An 18,820-nucleotide genomic window follows, 5' to 3' on the forward strand; every position below is an offset into this window, starting at 1 on the left:
GCTTAGCCCGCGCGCAATCCCGCGTCGCGGGAAGATGATGATGATGGAATTATAAGGAGGCAGGCGGGGGCGTGTCAAATGTGGGAAGAGGCAGCAGGTGTGTAGCAAGTGGCCTGCTGGGCCTCGCAGTCCCACAGATTCAGCAAAGTCAAAGGAATCAGCCCCGATGTCCGGTGAACGGCGCTCGCGAAGCGGGGGCTGTGAAAGGTCTCTCCAACACCCTCTTCGCAATCAGGAAGGCCAGCCAGGTGAACAAAACAGGAAGAACGGGACCCGAGGAGTGGGAGCCGTGCAGGAAAGATAAGGAGGCAGGCGGGGGCGTGTCAAATGTGGGAAGAGGCAGCAGGTGTGTAGCAAGTGGCCTGCTGGGCCTCGCAGTCCCACAGATTCAGCAAAGTCAAAGGAATCAGCCCCGATGTCCGGTGAACGGCGCTCGCGAAGCGGGGGCTGTGAAAGGTCTCTCCAACACCCTCTTCGCAATCAGGAAGGCCAGCCAGGTGAACAAAACAGGAAGAACGGGACCCGAGGAGTGGGAGCCGTGCAGGAAAGATAAGGAGGCAGGCGGGGGCGTGTCAAATGTGGGAAGAGGCAGCAGGTGTGTAGCAAGTGGCCTGCTGGGCCTCGCAGTCCCACAGATTCAGCAAAGTCAAAGGAATCAGCCCCGATGTCCGATGAACGGCGCCCGCGAAGCGGGGGCCGTGAAAGGTCTCTCCAACACCCTCTTCGCAATCAGGAAGGTCAGCCAGATGAACAAAACAGGAAGAACGGGACCCGAGGAGCGGGAGCCGTGCAGGAAAGATAAGGAGGCAGGCGGGGGCGTGTCAAATGTGGGAAGAGGCAGCAGGTGTGTAGCAAGTGGCCTGCTGGGCCTCGCAGTCCCACAGATTCAGCAAAGTCAAAAGAATCAGCCCCGATGTCCGGTGAACGGCGAAAGGTCTCTCCAACACCCTATTCGCAATCAGGAAGGTCAGCCAGGTGAACAAAACAGGAAGAACGGGACCCGAGGAGCGGGAGCCGTGCAGGAAAGATAAGGAGGCAGGCGGGGGCGTGTCAAATGTGGGAAGAGGCAGCAGGTGTGTAGCAAGTGGCCTGCTGGGCCTCGCAGTCCCACAGATTCAGCAAAGTCAAAAGAATCAGCCCCGATGTCCGGTGAACGGCGAAAGGTCTCTCCAACACCCTATTCGCAATCAGGAAGGTCAGCCAGGTGAACAAAACAGGAAGAACGGGACCCGAGGAGCGGGAACCGTGCAGGAAAGATAAGGAGGCAGGCGGGGGCGTGTCAAATGTGGGAAGAGGCAGCAGGTGTGTAGCAAGTGGCCTGCTGGGCCTCGCAGTCCCACAGATTCAGCAAAGTCAAAGGAATCAGCCCCGATGTCCGGTGAACGGCGCTCGCGAAGCGGGGGCTGTGAAAGGTCTCTCCAACACCCTCTTCGCAATCAGGAAGGTCAGCCAGGTGAACAAAACAGGAAGAACGGGACCCGAGGAGCGGGAGCCGTGCAGGAAAGATAAGGAGGCAGGCGGGGCGTGTCAAATGTGGGAAGAGGTAGCAGGTGTGTAGCAAGTGGCCTGCTGGGCCTCGCAGTCCCACAGATTCAGCAAAGTCAAAGGAATCAGCCCCGATGTCCGGTGAACGGCGCCCGCAAAGCGGGGGCCGTGAAAGGTCTCTCCAACACCCTCTTCGCAATCAGGAAGATCAGCCAGGTGAACAAAACAGGAAGAACGGGACCCGAGGAGCGGGAGCCGTGCAGGAAAGATAAGGAGGCAGGCGGGGGCGTGTCAAATGTGGGAAGAGGCAGCAGGTGTGTAGCAAGTGGCCTGCTGGGCCTCGCAGTCCCACAGATTCAGCAAAGTCAAAGGAATCAGCCCCGATGTCCGGTGAACGGCGCCCGCGAAGCGGGGGCCGTGAAAGGTCTCTCCAACACCCTCTTCGCAATCAGGAAGGTCAGCCAGGTGAACAAAACAGGAAGAACGGGACCCGAGGAGCGGGAGCCGTGCAGGAAAGATAAGGAGGCAGGTGGGGGGCGGGTCAAATGTGGGAAGAGGCAGCAGGTGTGTAGCAAATGGCCTGCTGGGCCTCGCAGTCCCACAGATTCAGCAAAGTCAAAGGAATCAGCCCCGATGTCCGGTGAACGGCGCTCGCGAAGCGGGGGCCGTGAAAGGTCTCTCCAACACCCTCTTCGCAATCAGGAAGGTCAGCCAGGTGAACAAAACAGGAAGAACGGGACCCCTTTGACATACTTGTTATAACTGCTATGCTAGGTTTATTTGACGTATATATATATTTGGTATTGAAGACTGCATAACAATATTCAAAAATATATCCCGGCACTAGTACTGACTTTTTGGGAAGCCTGGGAGAAGCGTTAAGTCCATTGATACTCAGATACTCAAACTTTACCCTGCTGGGGGATGTGAACATTCATCTGGAGTCCATAACTGAGGCATCCACTGCCTCCTTTAGGGAAACCATGGAAGTGCTGGGCCTTAAAATATGTGATACCCCAGCCACCCATGAGGCGGGACACACGATCGATTGTATTGCCACCAACTCAGATACCTTATCAATAGGTCTGCTGAAACCCCAAACATGGACTGACCACGTACTGATATCTTTCTCAATCATACCAGAATCAAATGCCAACAATAAGCATATTGGTAAAAATAATCAGCCCACACAAGAGGATTAGAAAGCCACCATGAAGCACCCCGAATTAATATCTACAGCCACAGAGTGCAAACCCAAGTCAATAGGACCCCCAAATTTAAACACCTTTAGGGAATGGATGACGGAACTAAAAAACATGACTGGACAGGGTAGACGTAAGCGTAAACCCGGAAATAAAAAGAGATCCGCCCCCTGGTTTGATCTAGAGCTCAAAAATAAACAGGGTGAACTTAGACGGGCCGAACGTAGCTGGCGGAAAAACTACCTAAGCACAGAACGCTGTAAATATAAAAAGACCAAGAAAGCATACCACGCACTAATCAAACAAGCCAAAACAAAGTACTATACATCAGCTATAGCAACAGCTAATAGTAAACAGAAAACAATCTTTAATATCGTTAAAGACTTCAGTAAACCTAAATGTCTCTTGCAGGACATCCCTCCTTCACAATCACTTTGTGATTCCATCGCAGACTTCTTTGAGGGAAAGGTTAAGGGTCTGACGAAGGACTTTGAGGTTCCCACCCTCGAACACATTCATGAGGACGAAAATATTAGGCAGGAAGTCCCTCAGCTTACGGCTTTCCGTACAATCAGCCTGGAGGAGTCAAAACGGGCTATCCTAGCTACTAAGTCAGGATCACCGTTCGACCCATGCCCTATAGGACTCCTTCATCTTATTGCTGATATTGTTAACTCGGACATAAACACTATCGTCAACAACTCTCTGTCCACTGCTTACGTCCCCCCTGAGTGGAAATTGGCAGCTGTAAAACCCCTACAAAAAAAACAACTCCCCGACCCCACCACACTATCTAATCTACGTCCGATTTCACTACTCCCAGCATTGTGCAAAATCACTGAGTCCACAGTGAACAAACAGCTGACACACTTCTTGGAAGAGAATGAGGCATGGCACCCTAATCAAGCTGGCTTTAGGACTCAGCATTCCACCGAATCGGCTCTCCTGTTCACCACTGAAACCATCCGCTCAGCTTTAGACCAAGGCAAGAAGGCCGTCCTGATACTATTAGATCTGTCGGCGGCCTTCGACACGGTCTCACATGCTATCTTAATAGACCGGCTAATAACATCTGGCAACAAAGGTATTGCCTTAGAGTGGATAAGAAACTTTCTTAGTGACAGGCGACAAGTGGTGACCTTGGGGGATTATCGTTCCAGTGAGAAGCCACTGGCAACGGGAGTACCTCAAGGTTCTAGTCTGAGCCCGACATTGTTTAATGTCTATACTGCACCCCTGATACAGCTGATATCGTCCTACGGCATAGATGTAATAGCATATGCCGACGATACTCAACTGATCCTGGTCATGGACAAAGAAAACCAGGTCTGGGAAGAAAAACTTAAGTGTTGCCTGACGGCCACCTTTGAGTGGATGCGGAAAAACCACTTAAAATGTAACACAGGCAAGACTGAGATCATGCCCATAGGCCCAAATAACGAATTCATCCCCAGACTGTGGTGGCCCGAGAATGCTGAAATACCACCTCACACTACCTCCTCGGCTCGTAACCTTGGGGTACAGTTTGACGCCGACTTATCTTTCAAACATCAGGCGGCAAAAGTGGCAGGCACCTGCTTCGGGGTAATAAAAATGCTCAGAAAGTTCTTTGACCTACTGCCCCTCGAAGCTAGGAAAACTGTCACGATTGCATTAGTCACATCCCGCATTGACTACTGCAACAGCCTGTATGCTGGTACCAATAAGGTGGTTACCCATAAACTCCAGATGGTACAGCATGCGGCGGCAAGGCTTGTTCTGAAATGGCCAAGAAAATCTTCAGCAACTAAAGCCCTCAATGTACTACACTGGCTGCCGATAACCAAAAGGGTCCTCCACAAAGTATTGACAATCACCTTTCGCGCGGTGCATAATTCAGGCCCAATGTACCCGAGAAAAAAATTTGTCAAATACTGTCCAAACCGCACACTACGGTCTTCAAATGCTAATCTCTTGACCATTCCAGGTTTCAGACTCAAGACCCGCGGGGGTAAATCCTTAGCGGTATTGGGTGCCAAGGCATGGAATGCGCTCCCCACCCCATTAAGAGCCCTGGACAAGGAATCTGATTTCCGTAAACAACTGAAAACCTGGATTTACAACCTTCCAGACTCAATGGCCAGAGCACTAGTATGACTCCGGTCTCAGTCTCCTTAAGCAGTAAGGCAACTTTTTTCACCTGGTTGACCCTTTAATGGCGCCGAGATGCTCCCTGGAGCGATTGCTAGCGCGGTATAAATGGACCTTACATTTACATTTACAGTACTATGGTTTGGTGATAGATGGTGCATCGTGACATATATGATGAAGATGTACATTAACAACAAGGGCATTTGTTGGTAACACATCATATACTTGACATTACAGATTGCTGAGTGAAACATGGTGTTGATATGGATTGCACTTAAAGTTTGAACGCAAGTAGGCGATCCTTTCATACAGAGTCTCAAGGTTCGTCAGCTCCCGATATCACGAGTGAGGTGACCCCACCTACTAGTGCGGATCAAGCATATGATCCAATGCCATTGGTGCCAGATCTAGGTACCCCTCACCTACCCTCATACCACCCGACCTGGCCAGCCAGAACAAGAGCCTCAATGACACATTGCGGAATTTGATTCTAATGCTGTCTCGCCTTTTTATTTAACAAAGGGGGAGATGTAGGGTCTTTAGATTATGTGTGCTAGGACCCTTGCAGTTTTGGATGGACTCTAAACAGGAATTATGTAATCTGCTGTGAGTTGTTAAGGTGTGGTTCTAAAAGTTGTGACGCAGTGTGTGGTTATATGTTGGAGAATAAAGAAGCATATTGCAGATCTCCACATGCAGCATATTTCAGTTACATGCTCCCTGGCTGGAGAGAACGCCACAGTTAAGACCCTCTGGGTGCATACCAGTGATCGAAGAGCATTTAAATAAACAATGGGAACTGTGATGCTTAGCATAACGGGGTGGGATGGGTGGAGGTGTGGTCCAAGGAATGGCTGAAAAGAATATTCTGTACCTTTTTTCTTTTTTTCACCTCCAAGTAACTACATATATCATAGCCACAGCTTAAATGTAAATGACATGCAAGTTATGTTAATCAGTGGGAAAAGCACTATTGTACATTATGAAACCTCTATTAGTTAATGCACAACACCAAAGAGCCACAGAATTGAATCCTGGTTGAACAGTGACCTGTGTATGTTTAGTGATACAAGGTCCAAGACTGAAACCGAAAGCCCTGTGAACATAAAAGTCATTATTTCAAACTTGCATTGCACACAGTATAAGACAGGCTGTTACTAAATGCACAAAAAGGTTTAAGTTAAAAAAAAGTACTTCCAAAATATAGATTTTGGAAATACCCAGACTGTATGTAGTGCAGGTTTATTTATTTTTAGAACTGTCTTATAAAAGCACACACTTCACAGCTTAGCTGATAGCTCCTTTACAGTACATCTCAAAAAGAATAAACGGGTGTTATCAGGAAGCACTTTAATAATTGCCTTTTAAAAGAACACACTTCAAAGCTTAGCGAGTAGCTCCCTTACAATATTTCTAATAAAAAGAGTAAATGTGTGTCATCAGGTAGCTTCATTGCATGGACGTTACGCAGCCGCTTTTCAACCAAGGGGTAGCATGCTCATGGGATCCATACAGTGCTATCTAACGTGAGAGAAACATAGGGATAACTGCGCACAGACCAATTAATGGCAACATCTTTAACAACGAACAAGGAGACTAACACATAAAAGGGGAAATGTACTGACTTCCTGAATTGCACCGAAAAGAGGGATAACATGCACAAAATAGACACTTAAAAACATTACACATCCAGAAACTACGTTTTCTATACACACATGCAGCATATGGTCGTGCTACTACCTCTCACAGTATCCCCTTCCAGCCCCTCGACATAAAAGTATTCCATTTCATGCTTCGCCTCACCTCTTCCCTTCTCAGACAGCTGCACACCTGAGAATGTTGCACGCTAAGACAGAAACAATCCACTGCAGAACGAGAAAGTCGATGCACCAATCCTTCAATCCAAAACAGAAGCCATACATTGTAGCTTCTTTCTTAAGCCCCGCCCCCAGCATATTAAAGAAAGTGGCAATTAGAAGAAGGAATGTGCATCTATTAGAAGTGAAATTATATGTAGACCTTTAAGAAATTCACGGAACGATCTATGTATTTATTTTCTGAAAGAAAAGTGTGCAAGCTATTTTATGAACGTGTAGAACTATATATGCACTAAAACTACAATTAAATTGTTAAAAATGTTCGACAATTTTGAATCAACTCAATTCCTCAAGCCTGCTAGAAAAGACTTCCGATAAAGTGTTCTCAGCGTGACACTCGATCTTGGGCGTGCTTAGGGTCAAAAAAGCTACAAACGTTGTCTGAAGTGCTGCTTTAGAAGAGTGAGTGCTTCGAAGTCCAATCGGAGAAGGAGGGCGGAGCTTCCGCACCAGTCCTGGCTTGCAATAGGATGCTTGAAATCCTTTTGCCTAAACAGTCCACCATTGGTCCAACGCGCGCGGTCTAGTGTCTAGGGGAGATTGGGTTCAAATCGTTGTATTGAGCTGAGTTCAGAGGGCGTCGCGCTCCCGTTGGCGCCCAAGAGCCGCCGAGCCGGTGGTATCTAAAGATGTCCGGTGCTGGCCGGCGGCGGCGAAGGCGGAGCGGCTCTGGCCCAGCAGAGGTGAGAGACCGTTTCTGTGTTGCATCTTTTATGGCTGAGCAATTTACCCTGGCAATAGTTTCACTAAAGTAGTTTTAAGACTGTTATACAAAGCTTACTTGGACGTGTTGTTTCACTTAACCGTATGCACATAAAAACCCTGTAATACTTAACGAAGTTCAATGAAAATTCGGCCCTGTACGATTGGCACTCTCATGACTTGGAACCGTTGACACATCTTTAGTGTAGTTATCTCCCTATAAGCACTACTTACTTGAAGAGGAGCATGTTTTTAATTCCGCATTCAGCCGTCGGTGCATTCGAATACTAAGGCTCTTTCTTACTCTACCCTTCAATTTTTGTCCCTGTCCCACTTTTGAATGGTTCTCTAAATGTGCAGGCACTGAGTATCATAACTTTAATTCGAGAGGAAGAGTACTCTCACTTTCTAAGTCAGTCCTGATCTTCACCCAAAATCTGCAGAGCTGCGCCTGAGAAAGGAAGGTGTACACTAAGACAGGAGCAGTCCAATGTAGAGCACATACGATTAGTTTTAAAACCTAGACTGGCATCTCTCCCTGTTGTAAACGAAGTGAAGTGCATGTGGCCAAGTAATCCAGTAGTAAAAGTTATAAGAAGAGGTTTATTGAGACTCAATTATAGTCAGTCCCAGATAAGATGTTAAGTGAGCCCAACCAGGAGCAGCATCGCTGCTCCTCAGCCCACTCAACTGTTCTCATCCAAGCACAAACACTCTCAACATTCTAAATGGCATTACAGGCTGGCTGATCAGCAAGGAGCAGAGCTCTAGAAGAAAATGCATTGCAGAATACACAGGATGCATCAGAGGCTTAATAGAGAGTACATTGATATGCAGATAAAGAACAACTATGTGCCCTGTTGGAGAGTAAACTGGAAGTGGAATAAAAGAGCTGTACTTACTGTAGGTGTGTTAATTGCAAACGCAACAGTTAAAAATTCTCATGAAGTCCCTCTCGTGTCTTTTGTCCTCTGATGTCAGTTTGTTGTTTCATTTCATTTAAATCTTTATTTCGACATATGACTGTCATAAAAGATACACAATAAAATACAACTTTAACCCCTTCCACGCTGATGACGAGCTGGGCTCGTCATGGCGTAGCCTCCTCGCACGCTGATGACGAGCCCAGCTCGTCACGTAAAGTGCGATTTACAAAAACTCAGCGCAGGAGCGGAATTCCGCTAGCGTGCATGGAGTTAAGAATGTTAAAACATCAATTACTATGAGAAATTTAAAATAGGAGAAAGTATAACACACATTACTAAACATCATGGGATGGGCGTATCCCTTTAGCTATCCCTTTAATACAACAGGAACTCATTGCCCCCTACCAGGTTACACCACTCAAAGTAGTTCATTGTTCCAGACATTTCCTCCTGATGTTCCACATTGAAGCCAAAAATTTCGTGACCCCAAACACAATACATGGCGACAAATCAGTTTTTAATATCCGATATGATTGGTGGTTCTGTCTAATGCCCAGATTTTTGCAAATGGGAATAATCCACTTCTTCCTAGGGGTCCTATAGGAGGGGCAGAAGAAGACCATGTGTACGTCCGACTCTAGTTCGGCATCGCACAGTGGACAGTTTGCAGGGGCGTCATGGTACCAACGTGCTGTTAGACCTCTGAGCGGTAGGGAGTCATATCTCCATTGGAGGTATAGCTTCCTGTGAGCGCTCGGGCTGATTATGTCCAAGATAGGCTCAAATTTATAGTTCTCCTTTTGCTCAAGGAATGACATAGTCTGTGACCCTATTTTGGGGTTAGATTGGTGATCAGACAAATTGTTTTGATATGTTTTCACCAATTCCCGCCGGGGTAGCCCACTACACACTTCTGCAGGGTTCTTCCAAACTTGGGGATACCCCAATCTATCGAACTCTTGCCTAATATATTTTAGCCATGGGATATTCCAGATGTTTGGTAGTTGTAAGAGTTCAGTCAATTCATTCCTGTAACTGGCCAATTCGGGCGTCGCCCAAAGTCGTCTCCAAAAGGTAAGAGGTTTTAGACCTAGTTCCTCCTTTATTGATCTGAGTCCCAAATCTAATCTAGTGGGGAGAAGGGGCGTGCCGGGTGGTAGAGATGCCAGCTGCCTGATAAACTTGTTTTCAGTGGTAATAATGTCTGGGTGGCAGCAATGTCCCCATAACTCACCCCCGTAGATCACTGCACCCCGTGCTTGCAACTTAAAAATTTCAAGAGGAGGAGATACAGGTTTAAAGGTGGTTTGTTTGAGAAGTTTAAAAATCCCGCCTATTTTTTGAGACCGCTTTAGTTGGGATTAGGTCTGGTGGTGTACCCATGTCATATCCTCATTCAGAGTTAGGCCCAGGTATTCGAATGTTGAGACTCTCTCCAAACGGACACCTTCTATGATAGGGTTAGGGCGAGACGTTCTCGGTGGGTTAAAAATCGTATACTTTGTTTTGGTTTTATTTATTTCCAGGCCCCTGTCATAGCAGAAGGCAACAAAGGCATCCAGGACTTTCTGTATACCCATGGGTGTCTTTGCGAGCAGGAAGGTATCATCTGCGAACATGATCGCAGAGATACCTGCTCCCTTGTCCCATCAATAGCAAAACCCACCCTAGTCCAACCTTCATCACCCCCCCAATGACCATTGTTGTTATTTCTTGGCGGGTAGAAAAAGGAAAGTGGTAGCAGTTGGATACTAGTAGTTCCCGAGCCCCCTAGCGAATTGGTGATATGTTGGACGATCTGGGAGCTCTTAAAAGTGACCAAGATGCAATCCCCCTTGATCTCCTTTCTGGCATGCCCCACCCTTGAAACCCGCCTGACCATTAAGATATCCCCCCTCAAATTTGGTGGCAATGGTCTATGGATGTTCAGCCAACTAATCACCTTATTTCTAAGGGAATCAAATGGTTCCGTCATGTTGGTGGTAAGTTCTGGGACTCCAGCCAGAATTGCAGTATGAACAGCAGCTTCTGGGGGGAGGTTAACTGAATGTGAACTAGTCGGGGGCTGAACATTTTGTACACTTGTTACATTTGCGTTACTCTGTGTTCTGCCTCGCCTTGGGGAGGAGGTTGGTGGTGGCAATTTAGATTTCCGCACTTGTGGTACTGGGGGGGTTTGTCTTGGGAGTGTGATAGGTACAGAGGTGGAAGGAATAGGACAGGAGGGGGGATGGGCTGGGGGAGCAGTTGTTGATATGGGTGCGGTAGGAGGTCCTATTGCTGGAGCGGCCACTGGATTTGCTGGGGGATCTAATGCACTGGAACTAGTCCCTTTGGCTTTTAATTCGTCCTTCATATCCCCCATAAATGTTTCAATTGCTAATAACCGATTATCAATGCAATCAAGTCTCCTATTCAGGGGTTCTAAAAGTCTCTCCATTAGATTAGTAATAAGTGATATGGAATGGTACCCATCAGCCCTTGAGTTTTCGCCGAAGACAAATGGGACCCCTGTCCCTGGTGGCGACACTTGTGTATGACATAGTGGGGACATAGAAACATTGTCAATTAAATGAGGGGATCCTTCCATTGAGTCTGGAGTTGCTACTAAATGATTAGCTTTGTCTGTTCTTGCCCTTTTCACCCCCTTAGATTGTCTGGATATTTTCCGTTTCGGAACTGCTCCTTCTTCAATGCCCCTTGCTTGTCTTAAGTTCAATTCAGACCCTGTTCGTGTAGGTGAAACTGGTTTAGGTGATAGGTTCAGGGTAGTTCTGTGGCGGAAAGATGGGAGTCACGCTGGGAGTGTGACGAAGACCTGAGCTGTAAAAGGACAGACTCAATGGTTTGGTCTATGCTATCCAGTAGCGATAGATGAGTAGCCTCCAGTGATTCCTGGGAGGGAGTAATTAAAGTTGGTGATGTAGAGAGGCCTATAGTATCAGTGCCAGTGATTGACTTTGCTTCCAAGGTGGACATATCGTTACCTGCTTTACAATTAGTTTTGACCAAATATTTATCCAAAGTACCTTTAGTCATGACAGACACCGCCGTTGCTTTGCTCCAGGTCTCCATCATGGCCATAGTAGAGGGTTCTTGTGTTACAGGCAGACCAACAGGACAGCTTAGTTCAAATTATTTATCCCGCTTAATAGAGCTCAGATGGATGGCCCGGTGCGGTCTCTCCTGTGCTCGAACGGGCTAAAACTGGCCCGCTCTTGGCACGGTCTTCGCCCGCGCGCGTCCCGCGATACGCGTTGCGAGGCTTACACTTGTGGGGATTGGAGAGGACGTGGCACCCAAGAGGCGGAATGGGGCTGGACGAGTCTCCAGGTGCGGCTCCTCAGGACGCCGCAAGCACTCCTGGGACTCTAAGTCCCACTCAGTGTTCTGCGCCTCCAACGATGCACCCAGCAGGTCCGGGGATAAGTTAAAAAGGGTTCAGCACGCCTTGGAACTCTCACTGCGACTTCGAGCAGCACTTTGTTGTTTCACTAGACTAGACCGATTGTGCTTGTTAGCCTGGTTGTTTAATTTCTGCCCCGCCCTGTGCACTTAACGTACGTCATCATACCTTGTCATGATTGTGGTGCAGGCTGAAACAATATCCTTTACTTCCTGTTGTTTGCACTACTCTCTGTTCTTACCGTGATAAATAAAAAAAGCTTTGTCTCATTGTGCATGATACTGCACTAGCTCTTCTGTTTGCTCTCTCTGCAACTTAAGGCGTCACAATATTTTTATTGCTTACTGCGGCAGAGCATGAAGAATTACCTGTGTTTACAGGTATGTTGATGAAAGGGAGCAGAAATGTATGACTGTCCCTTCAGTTGGCCTGTACAGAATTCTGCAAACACAAAAGCAAACTTATCTGGCCAAAGATGAAGGCCGTAGGCCAAATGTTCGCTTTCAATTGGCAGAAAATCCATCCCATATTGGGCTGATTTGCACATCGCATAAAGGTAGATAACCACTATTCACTGCTAATTGAATAGATTCTTTAATAACCCTGTTAAAGTGCTCAACTTGACCATTGTCCTGGGGATTATAATTAGAGACTCTCTTGTGAGTAATGCCTTGTTCTTTAAAAAACAATTACATTTCTCTACTAATGAATTGCGTGCCATTGTCTTAAATTATTTCAGAAGGTAAACCCTCGCGGCTAAACACATTATTAAGAAAATCTATCACCTGAACCAAATTAATTTTTTCCACAATTTTAATTTCAGGCCATTTCGAGAAATAGTCTATTAAAACCAAACCATATACTTCCTTAGAATGAGAGACTTAAAGGTCCAATTATATCCATTAGTAATTTTCTCCATGGACCCTGCGAATATTCAATAGGAGAATCATCCGCTGATAATGGTTTAACCGATTTATCACTATTTAAACACGGCACACATTCCCTGACCCATCTTATCAACCATACTATCAATACAAGGCCATCAATAAAATTCACGTAAACGCCTTTTAGTAGTACACATACCCATGTGACCTTCATGAGCAATCCTAATGATTCTCCCTGACCTTGCACAGAGGAACAATTTTATCTCCTCTGGTAATGATTTTATGTGAACACATAAGTTTGTCCTTGATTTTGAAAAATGAACTAATATCACCTGTTAATTTCCTTTCCTCTGGCCAACCACTCTTTAAGTAGTTCTCCACAACACATAAAGTTTTATCTTCAGACATAACTTTCACCCATGCTTCTTCCGAAATAACTTCAGCATCCCACCCATTTATATCTTGCATAGTATAGGCTACATCACATTCTTCAATAAAATCAGATTCATCTTGTGGCTGAGATAAAGATAACCTGGACATGCAATCTGCATGTACATTTGATCATCCAGGAATGTACTCTACACTACACTGATATTCTTGTAGTTTAGCTGCTAATCTGGCCAAACGAGCAGTCCACACCCTACCACCACCTGCAGCTAACATGTTCACTAAGGGTTTATGATCTGTTCTAAGTAGAAACTTCGTGCCCCACAAAAATTGCCGAAAATGTTGCCAACCCATGTACAAGCAAGCAATCGTAGAATAGTTATAATCAGCACCTCGTAAAGTTCTAGATGCATAAGATACAATGTTTTCCTCGCCAGGACAGCACCTAAACCTGTATTACTAACATCTACAGCTACGGTAAATGGTTTAAAAAATGGAACAGAACAAATTTCTTATTTCAACCCATCAAATTGTTTTTGTTCATCCTCCTACACAAATTTTGCATTTTTTTTAAAGCAATAATCGCAATGAAGATACTTTGGATGCATAATTCTGAACAAATTTGCTGAAATATTCTGTTAAACCTAAAAAAGAAAATAACTGTTCTTTATTAGTAGGAGCCGGGGCTTTGGAAATGCTAGATATGTGATCAAATTTAGGTTTAATACCTTCATTAGATATTTCATGCCCCAAATATTCAACTCTGTCTTGTCTGAATTTACATTTAGAAAACCTGAGTGTTAAACCTTTAGAGTGTATATTATTCAAAACCGCTTTCTAATTATCATGTTCCAGAACATCTTTCCCATAAACTAAAATATCATCCTGAAAAGCAATTGCTCCTCTACAACCTTCAAGCATTTCTTTCATTAGCCTTTGAAAAACGGATGCAGCACTAGCAAGACCAAATAGCATACGCAAATAATGATACATAACATGTGTTATGAAAGCTGTTAAATTCTTACTCATCATGCAATACAACTTGATGATAAGCGCTTGCGAGATCTAAAGTGGAAAAAACACAAGCACCCGAAAGTGTGGAAATATGTTCATGAATTTTTGGCAATGGATGTCTGTCTGTCCAGATCTTTTTATTCAGACTGCGAAGATCCACACACAAACTGAGATCGCCATTGCCTTTAAGTGAAAGAACAACAGATAAACAAAAATTGTCATTTACAATGCCAATAGCTCTAACTTTGGCAAAGCAGAGACCGTTGCGTTGTAAATGCTTGTTTTTAGGTCTCGTCTATTCCATCCCGGAGGGATGGTAGGTGAGATTTATAGTAAGGAGACCTAAAAAGTCTACCCACTGCGGATCGCGTACAGTTCGTGTGAGCCAGGCGTGTGCACAGGACTTCGCTCCCCCTACCCCTCCCACAAAGCAAGACAAACAAGATCATCAAAGCAACTCCGTTGCTTTGATTCCATTTGCCACCAGCCACTTCACGCGCTTCGCAGGTCATAAACAGGACCATTTGCTTGTGAATCTGAATTCTGGCATGGTTACCCAGCCCCCCCTCCCAGCGCTGCCTTTCCTCTGCTCAGCTTCAACCGGTGCCCTACACTGCACCCCAGTTCAAATTGTGTATGCCCTCTGTTTGTATTGCAGGTCCTAAAAATAAGCCTGTCTTTCCCCAACAAAAACGCACACATTTTTAAAAATTGCACCCTTTAACTGCATTTAAACTTGTTTTAATTTTTTAAAAAATATTTTACATTTCACCATTGAAGCTCCTCTGTTACTGCCCCCTACTGATCCCGTCTCTCATTACATCCATTCCACTGTTGCTCATCTTTCGCTGTCTCATTTTTTGGACCCAGCAGTCTTTTGGTGGACTGCACCTTTCTAGCAAAAATGCTTTTTTTCCATGTTTTTTCATGTTCACGGTTTCAAAATAAGTGTGCCATTTTGGAATAGTAAACAAAAAACAAAGTGGCTACTTTATCAAGACACATGGTTGATAATGCTGGGCTCGCCCGACCAACAGGAGGCATGCATGCTTGGTGACACGTGCGCATGTGCACCATTGCACTTTTTCAAATTTGCAAACCCTGTTCAGCATCAGCAATAACCATTTTTTGGTATTCCTGTTGCTGAATGGCATTGTCAAACAAAGGCATTGGAAAAGCTAATACGTTTGCAAAGCTAAAGGTGAACCCTACTAACTTTGCCAATGCGTGTTATTGCCTATTCTTATTGTTTCTTGTCAAATTAAAGGAAAAGAAGCGCCAATGTTCTTTGTACGGGTTTGAAATCTTAGAAACTGTTCTCCCCTCATCGATCCATCTGGAAGGCCGATCCGAGATTGATTCCAGCTTGCTTAGCTCCCAAACCCCTGTGCCATTCTCATCTGGATCAATGTGGATCTCTGCTGCATAAATTGCGTCAAAGAGTTTAAGAAAGACCCAAAATGGTGGTACATTAGCCTGTCCTCTGCTTGAAAAGTAACTAGGGCCTTGCTGTCCAATCAAATTGGGGTTGTCTGAAGTTCAAAAGAAATTATGAGTCAGCAGTAAAAACTGCAAGATAGAACTTCTACACCTAATATTTAGTATTTCTAATTTTCTACCAAAACGACTTAGTTCAGTGATTTGCCTTGAGCTCGTAGGTGCTTAAGAATTAAGGGACCTATTTTGTGACTGTGTGAGCCCGAAGAAATAGAAACTAATGAGATGTAAATCATTTTCAGTTGCTAAAGGATGTGCTCACTGGCAGTTCTTGTGAGTGCGAGTATGTTTCCAAATGCACCATGAGTGGGTCTCAGTACTAAAAGAGCATGACCCACACTGCCCCAAACCAGTGTCCTTCACTGTCCCGTGCCTGCTCCTCTCAGTGCTCCGTGCTTGTGTCCCTCACTGTCCAATGCCTGTCCCTCACCCTCGCACCCCCGTCTCCCTCGCACCCCCGTCTCCCTCGCACCCCCGTCTCCCTCGCACCCCCGTCTCCCTCGCACCCCCGTCTCCCTCGCACCCCCGTCTCCCTCGCACCCCCGTCTCCCTCGCACCCCCGTCTCCCTCGCACCCCCGTCTCCCTCGCACCCCCGTCTCCCTCGCACCCCCGTCTCCCTCGCACCCCCGTCTCCCTCGCACCCCCCGTCTCCCTCGCACCCCCCGTCTCCCTCGCACCCCCGTCTCCCTCGCACCCCCCGTCTCCCTCGCACCCCCCGTCTCCCTCGCACCCCCCGTCTCCCTCGCACCCCCCGTCTCCCTCGCACCCCCCCGTCTCCCTCGCACCCCCCCGTCTCCCTCGCACCCCCCCGTCTCCCTCGCACCCCCCCCGTCTCCCCCCCGTCTCCCTCGCACCCCCCCGTCTCCCTCGCACCCCCCCGTCTCCCTCGCACCCCCCCGTCTCCCTCGCACCCCCCGTCTCCCTCGCACCCCCCCCCGTCTCCCTCGCACCCCCCCCCGTCTCCCTCGCACCCCCCCCGTCTCCCTCGCACCCCCCCCCGTCTCCCTCGCACCCCCCCTGTCTCCCTCGCACCCCCCCGTCTCCCTCGCACCCCCCCCCGTCTCCCTCGCACCCCCCCCCGTCTCCCTCGCACCCCCCCCCGTCTCCCTCGCACCCCCCCCCGTCTCCCTCGCACCCCCCCCCGTCTCCCTCGCACCCCCCCCCGTCTCCCTCGCACCCCCCCCCCGTCTCCCTCGCACCCCCCCCCGTCTCCCTCGCACCCCCCCCCCGTCTCCCTCGCACCCCCCCCCGTCTCCCTCGCACCCCCCGTCTCCCTCGCACCCCCCCGTCTCCCTCGCACCCCCCCCGTCTCCCTCGCACCCCCCCCCGTCTCCCTCGCACCCCCCCGTCTCCCTCGCACCCCCCCGTCTCCCTCGCACCCCCCCGTCTCCCTCGCACCCCCCCCCGTCTCCCTCGCACACACCCCCCGTCTCCCTCGTCCCCCCCCCCCCCCCACCCCCGTCACATGCTCCAACCATGCTGCTGCAGGTAAGATTGCTTTTCGGTCCCTAGGGGAACTAGTTTGCCAGATATCCCTTCAGCGCTGGAACACTTCTGACTTTAAATATAGAGTCTGAGTGGGTCTGCTGAAAATCTGACTCCTAGTGGGGCTTAACCTGAATGTCTCCTAAAGTGAATGGATAATAGCCACTACCACTAGCTTGAGTGAAATGGGACTCGGTGACGGGCCTATTAAACACAGGAGCTCTGTCCAACGGGGATTGGGCTTGTTGTTTGTGAATGTCATCTTTTACTTTGTGGTCGTATATAAATACTCCTTTTTCCATAAAAACAAGTATTTGATTGGCTAATTATTTATAGCTGCTGCTACTCGTATTTTGAGTTGTGAGCGTGTGTTCACTCCCCTGTGTCTACCTATGCCCCCAAGAAACCTTGGACAGCTCTACCAGTGCTACCACCAAGAGTCAAGTGCTGGCGGGGTACTTGGCCCAGTTGCTCACGATCCATAGTAGATCTGCCTGGAACATCAGGAGTAAACGCCTCCACTCACATGGTTGGGCCCAGTAACTCCTGCTTGCCCCATAGCCCTCTGAACAGAGTTCTGACAGAGAACATATGTAATTGTATTTGTACGCTGAAATGGAGATAAACAGGTTTTTGCAAAGATTAACAATCCAAATAGGGAAATTAAAGGAATCCTTGTAATAGTGAATATGAAAGGCCAGCATAAGCTCGAATGGTGAAGTATTGAGGGGTGAAATAAGAAATGATCAAGTGTAGGAAGCTGTACTTTGTGCTATAATTGAAGAAATGTGGCTCCTTGGTGTTTAGGAAGGTTTGACTTAATTAAGCGTGTCCATCCCAGTGTATTAAAATAAACCATATCGCTAGATATGTGTTGATGTATGCACCGTGTTCTCTGGTAACTTGTAATTTTTTTTGTCCACTTTAACTTAAATTGTGGTTACTTTCTTTTTTGTCCACAGGTTATGCAAACTCCTGATGTTGGGGATTCCACCGCTGCAGGCACAACCACCGCCCGTCGTGAAGTCCACTTTGCAAACACTGGCTTTCCCCATCGAGGCTTCACCTCGGCTCGTAGAAACACTCCCTTCCATAAGGGTCCCTCAAAAAGGAGAATCCCACAACACAGCCAGCTGGAGGTGAGACTCTTGTAATATATATTATACAGATATAATCTTAAGAAAATGTTACGGAAGAACTGGCATATCTTAAAAACAGATGCAACCATTAGGGAGGATAAACCAGCATTCCCATTAGTCACATTCAGTAAGGCTAGATCTCTTCGAGATATGTTAGTCAGAAGTCATCTGGAGAAAGTTACACCCAGAACAGGGACTCTGAGAGAAATGAAGGACTTCTTTCGCTGCAGCAGATGTAAAGCCTGCGTAGGAAGTAAACGGGTTCTGTCGTATAATCTGCTGGACACAGGAAAGACCAAAACAATTGATAAATTCATTAAATGTAGCACCCAATTTCCTGTCTGTTTGGGCTGCCCATGTGGGCTACGTTACGTGGGGAGCACCATACATCTGCTCAAAAGTAGGATCTTGGAACATCTTCGAGCCATAGACAAAGCTGACCCTGCATACCTTGTCGCAAGACATTTTGCCGAATGTCACCAAAAAGACAGGAGCAAACTTCAATATTTTGGACTGGATTTTGTCCCCATTAATATCAGAGGGGGTGATAGGCTACGAAAATTGCGTCGCCTAGAATGTAGGTACATCATTGACCTTATGTCGAAATCTCCCAGAGGAATGAACAGCGGGGAAGAAATAGCAGTCCATTTAGGCAAGCAGAGGGTGAAATCGGATTTGCCAATAT

General features: G+C 47.2%; 2 protein-coding genes across 4 annotated transcripts in view; one reads left to right on the forward strand and one right to left on the reverse strand.

The window, feature by feature from the left end:
• DARS2 (aspartyl-tRNA synthetase 2, mitochondrial) overlaps positions 1–6,747 on the reverse strand; it is a 256,389-nt gene extending 249,642 nt beyond the window's left edge. The window contains exon 1 of one of the 3 annotated variants that reach the window (XM_086951537.1): positions 6,621–6,747. The gene's annotated coding sequence lies outside the window, so the exon portion shown is untranslated. The remainder of the gene's footprint in view (positions 1–6,620) is intronic. The other 2 variants (XM_086951536.1, XM_086951538.1) reach the window with 2 other exon arrangements.
• A 371-nt stretch (positions 6,748–7,118) lies between these two features.
• Positions 7,119–18,820, forward strand: part of CENPL (centromere protein L) — a 73,305-nt gene continuing 61,603 nt past the window's right edge. Inside the window, exons 1-2 of the mRNA XM_086951539.1 lie at positions 7,119–7,377; positions 17,959–18,135. Of these exons, the coding sequence (XP_086807665.1) occupies positions 7,324–7,377; positions 17,959–18,135 (231 nt within the window). The 5' untranslated portion in view covers positions 7,119–7,323. The remainder of the gene's footprint in view (positions 7,378–17,958; positions 18,136–18,820) is intronic.

This window comes from Lissotriton vulgaris, unplaced genomic scaffold, assembly GCF_964263255.1.
Source record: "Lissotriton vulgaris unplaced genomic scaffold, aLisVul1.2 SCAFFOLD_763, whole genome shotgun sequence".
Lineage (NCBI taxonomy): Eukaryota > Metazoa > Chordata > Amphibia > Caudata > Salamandridae > Lissotriton > Lissotriton vulgaris.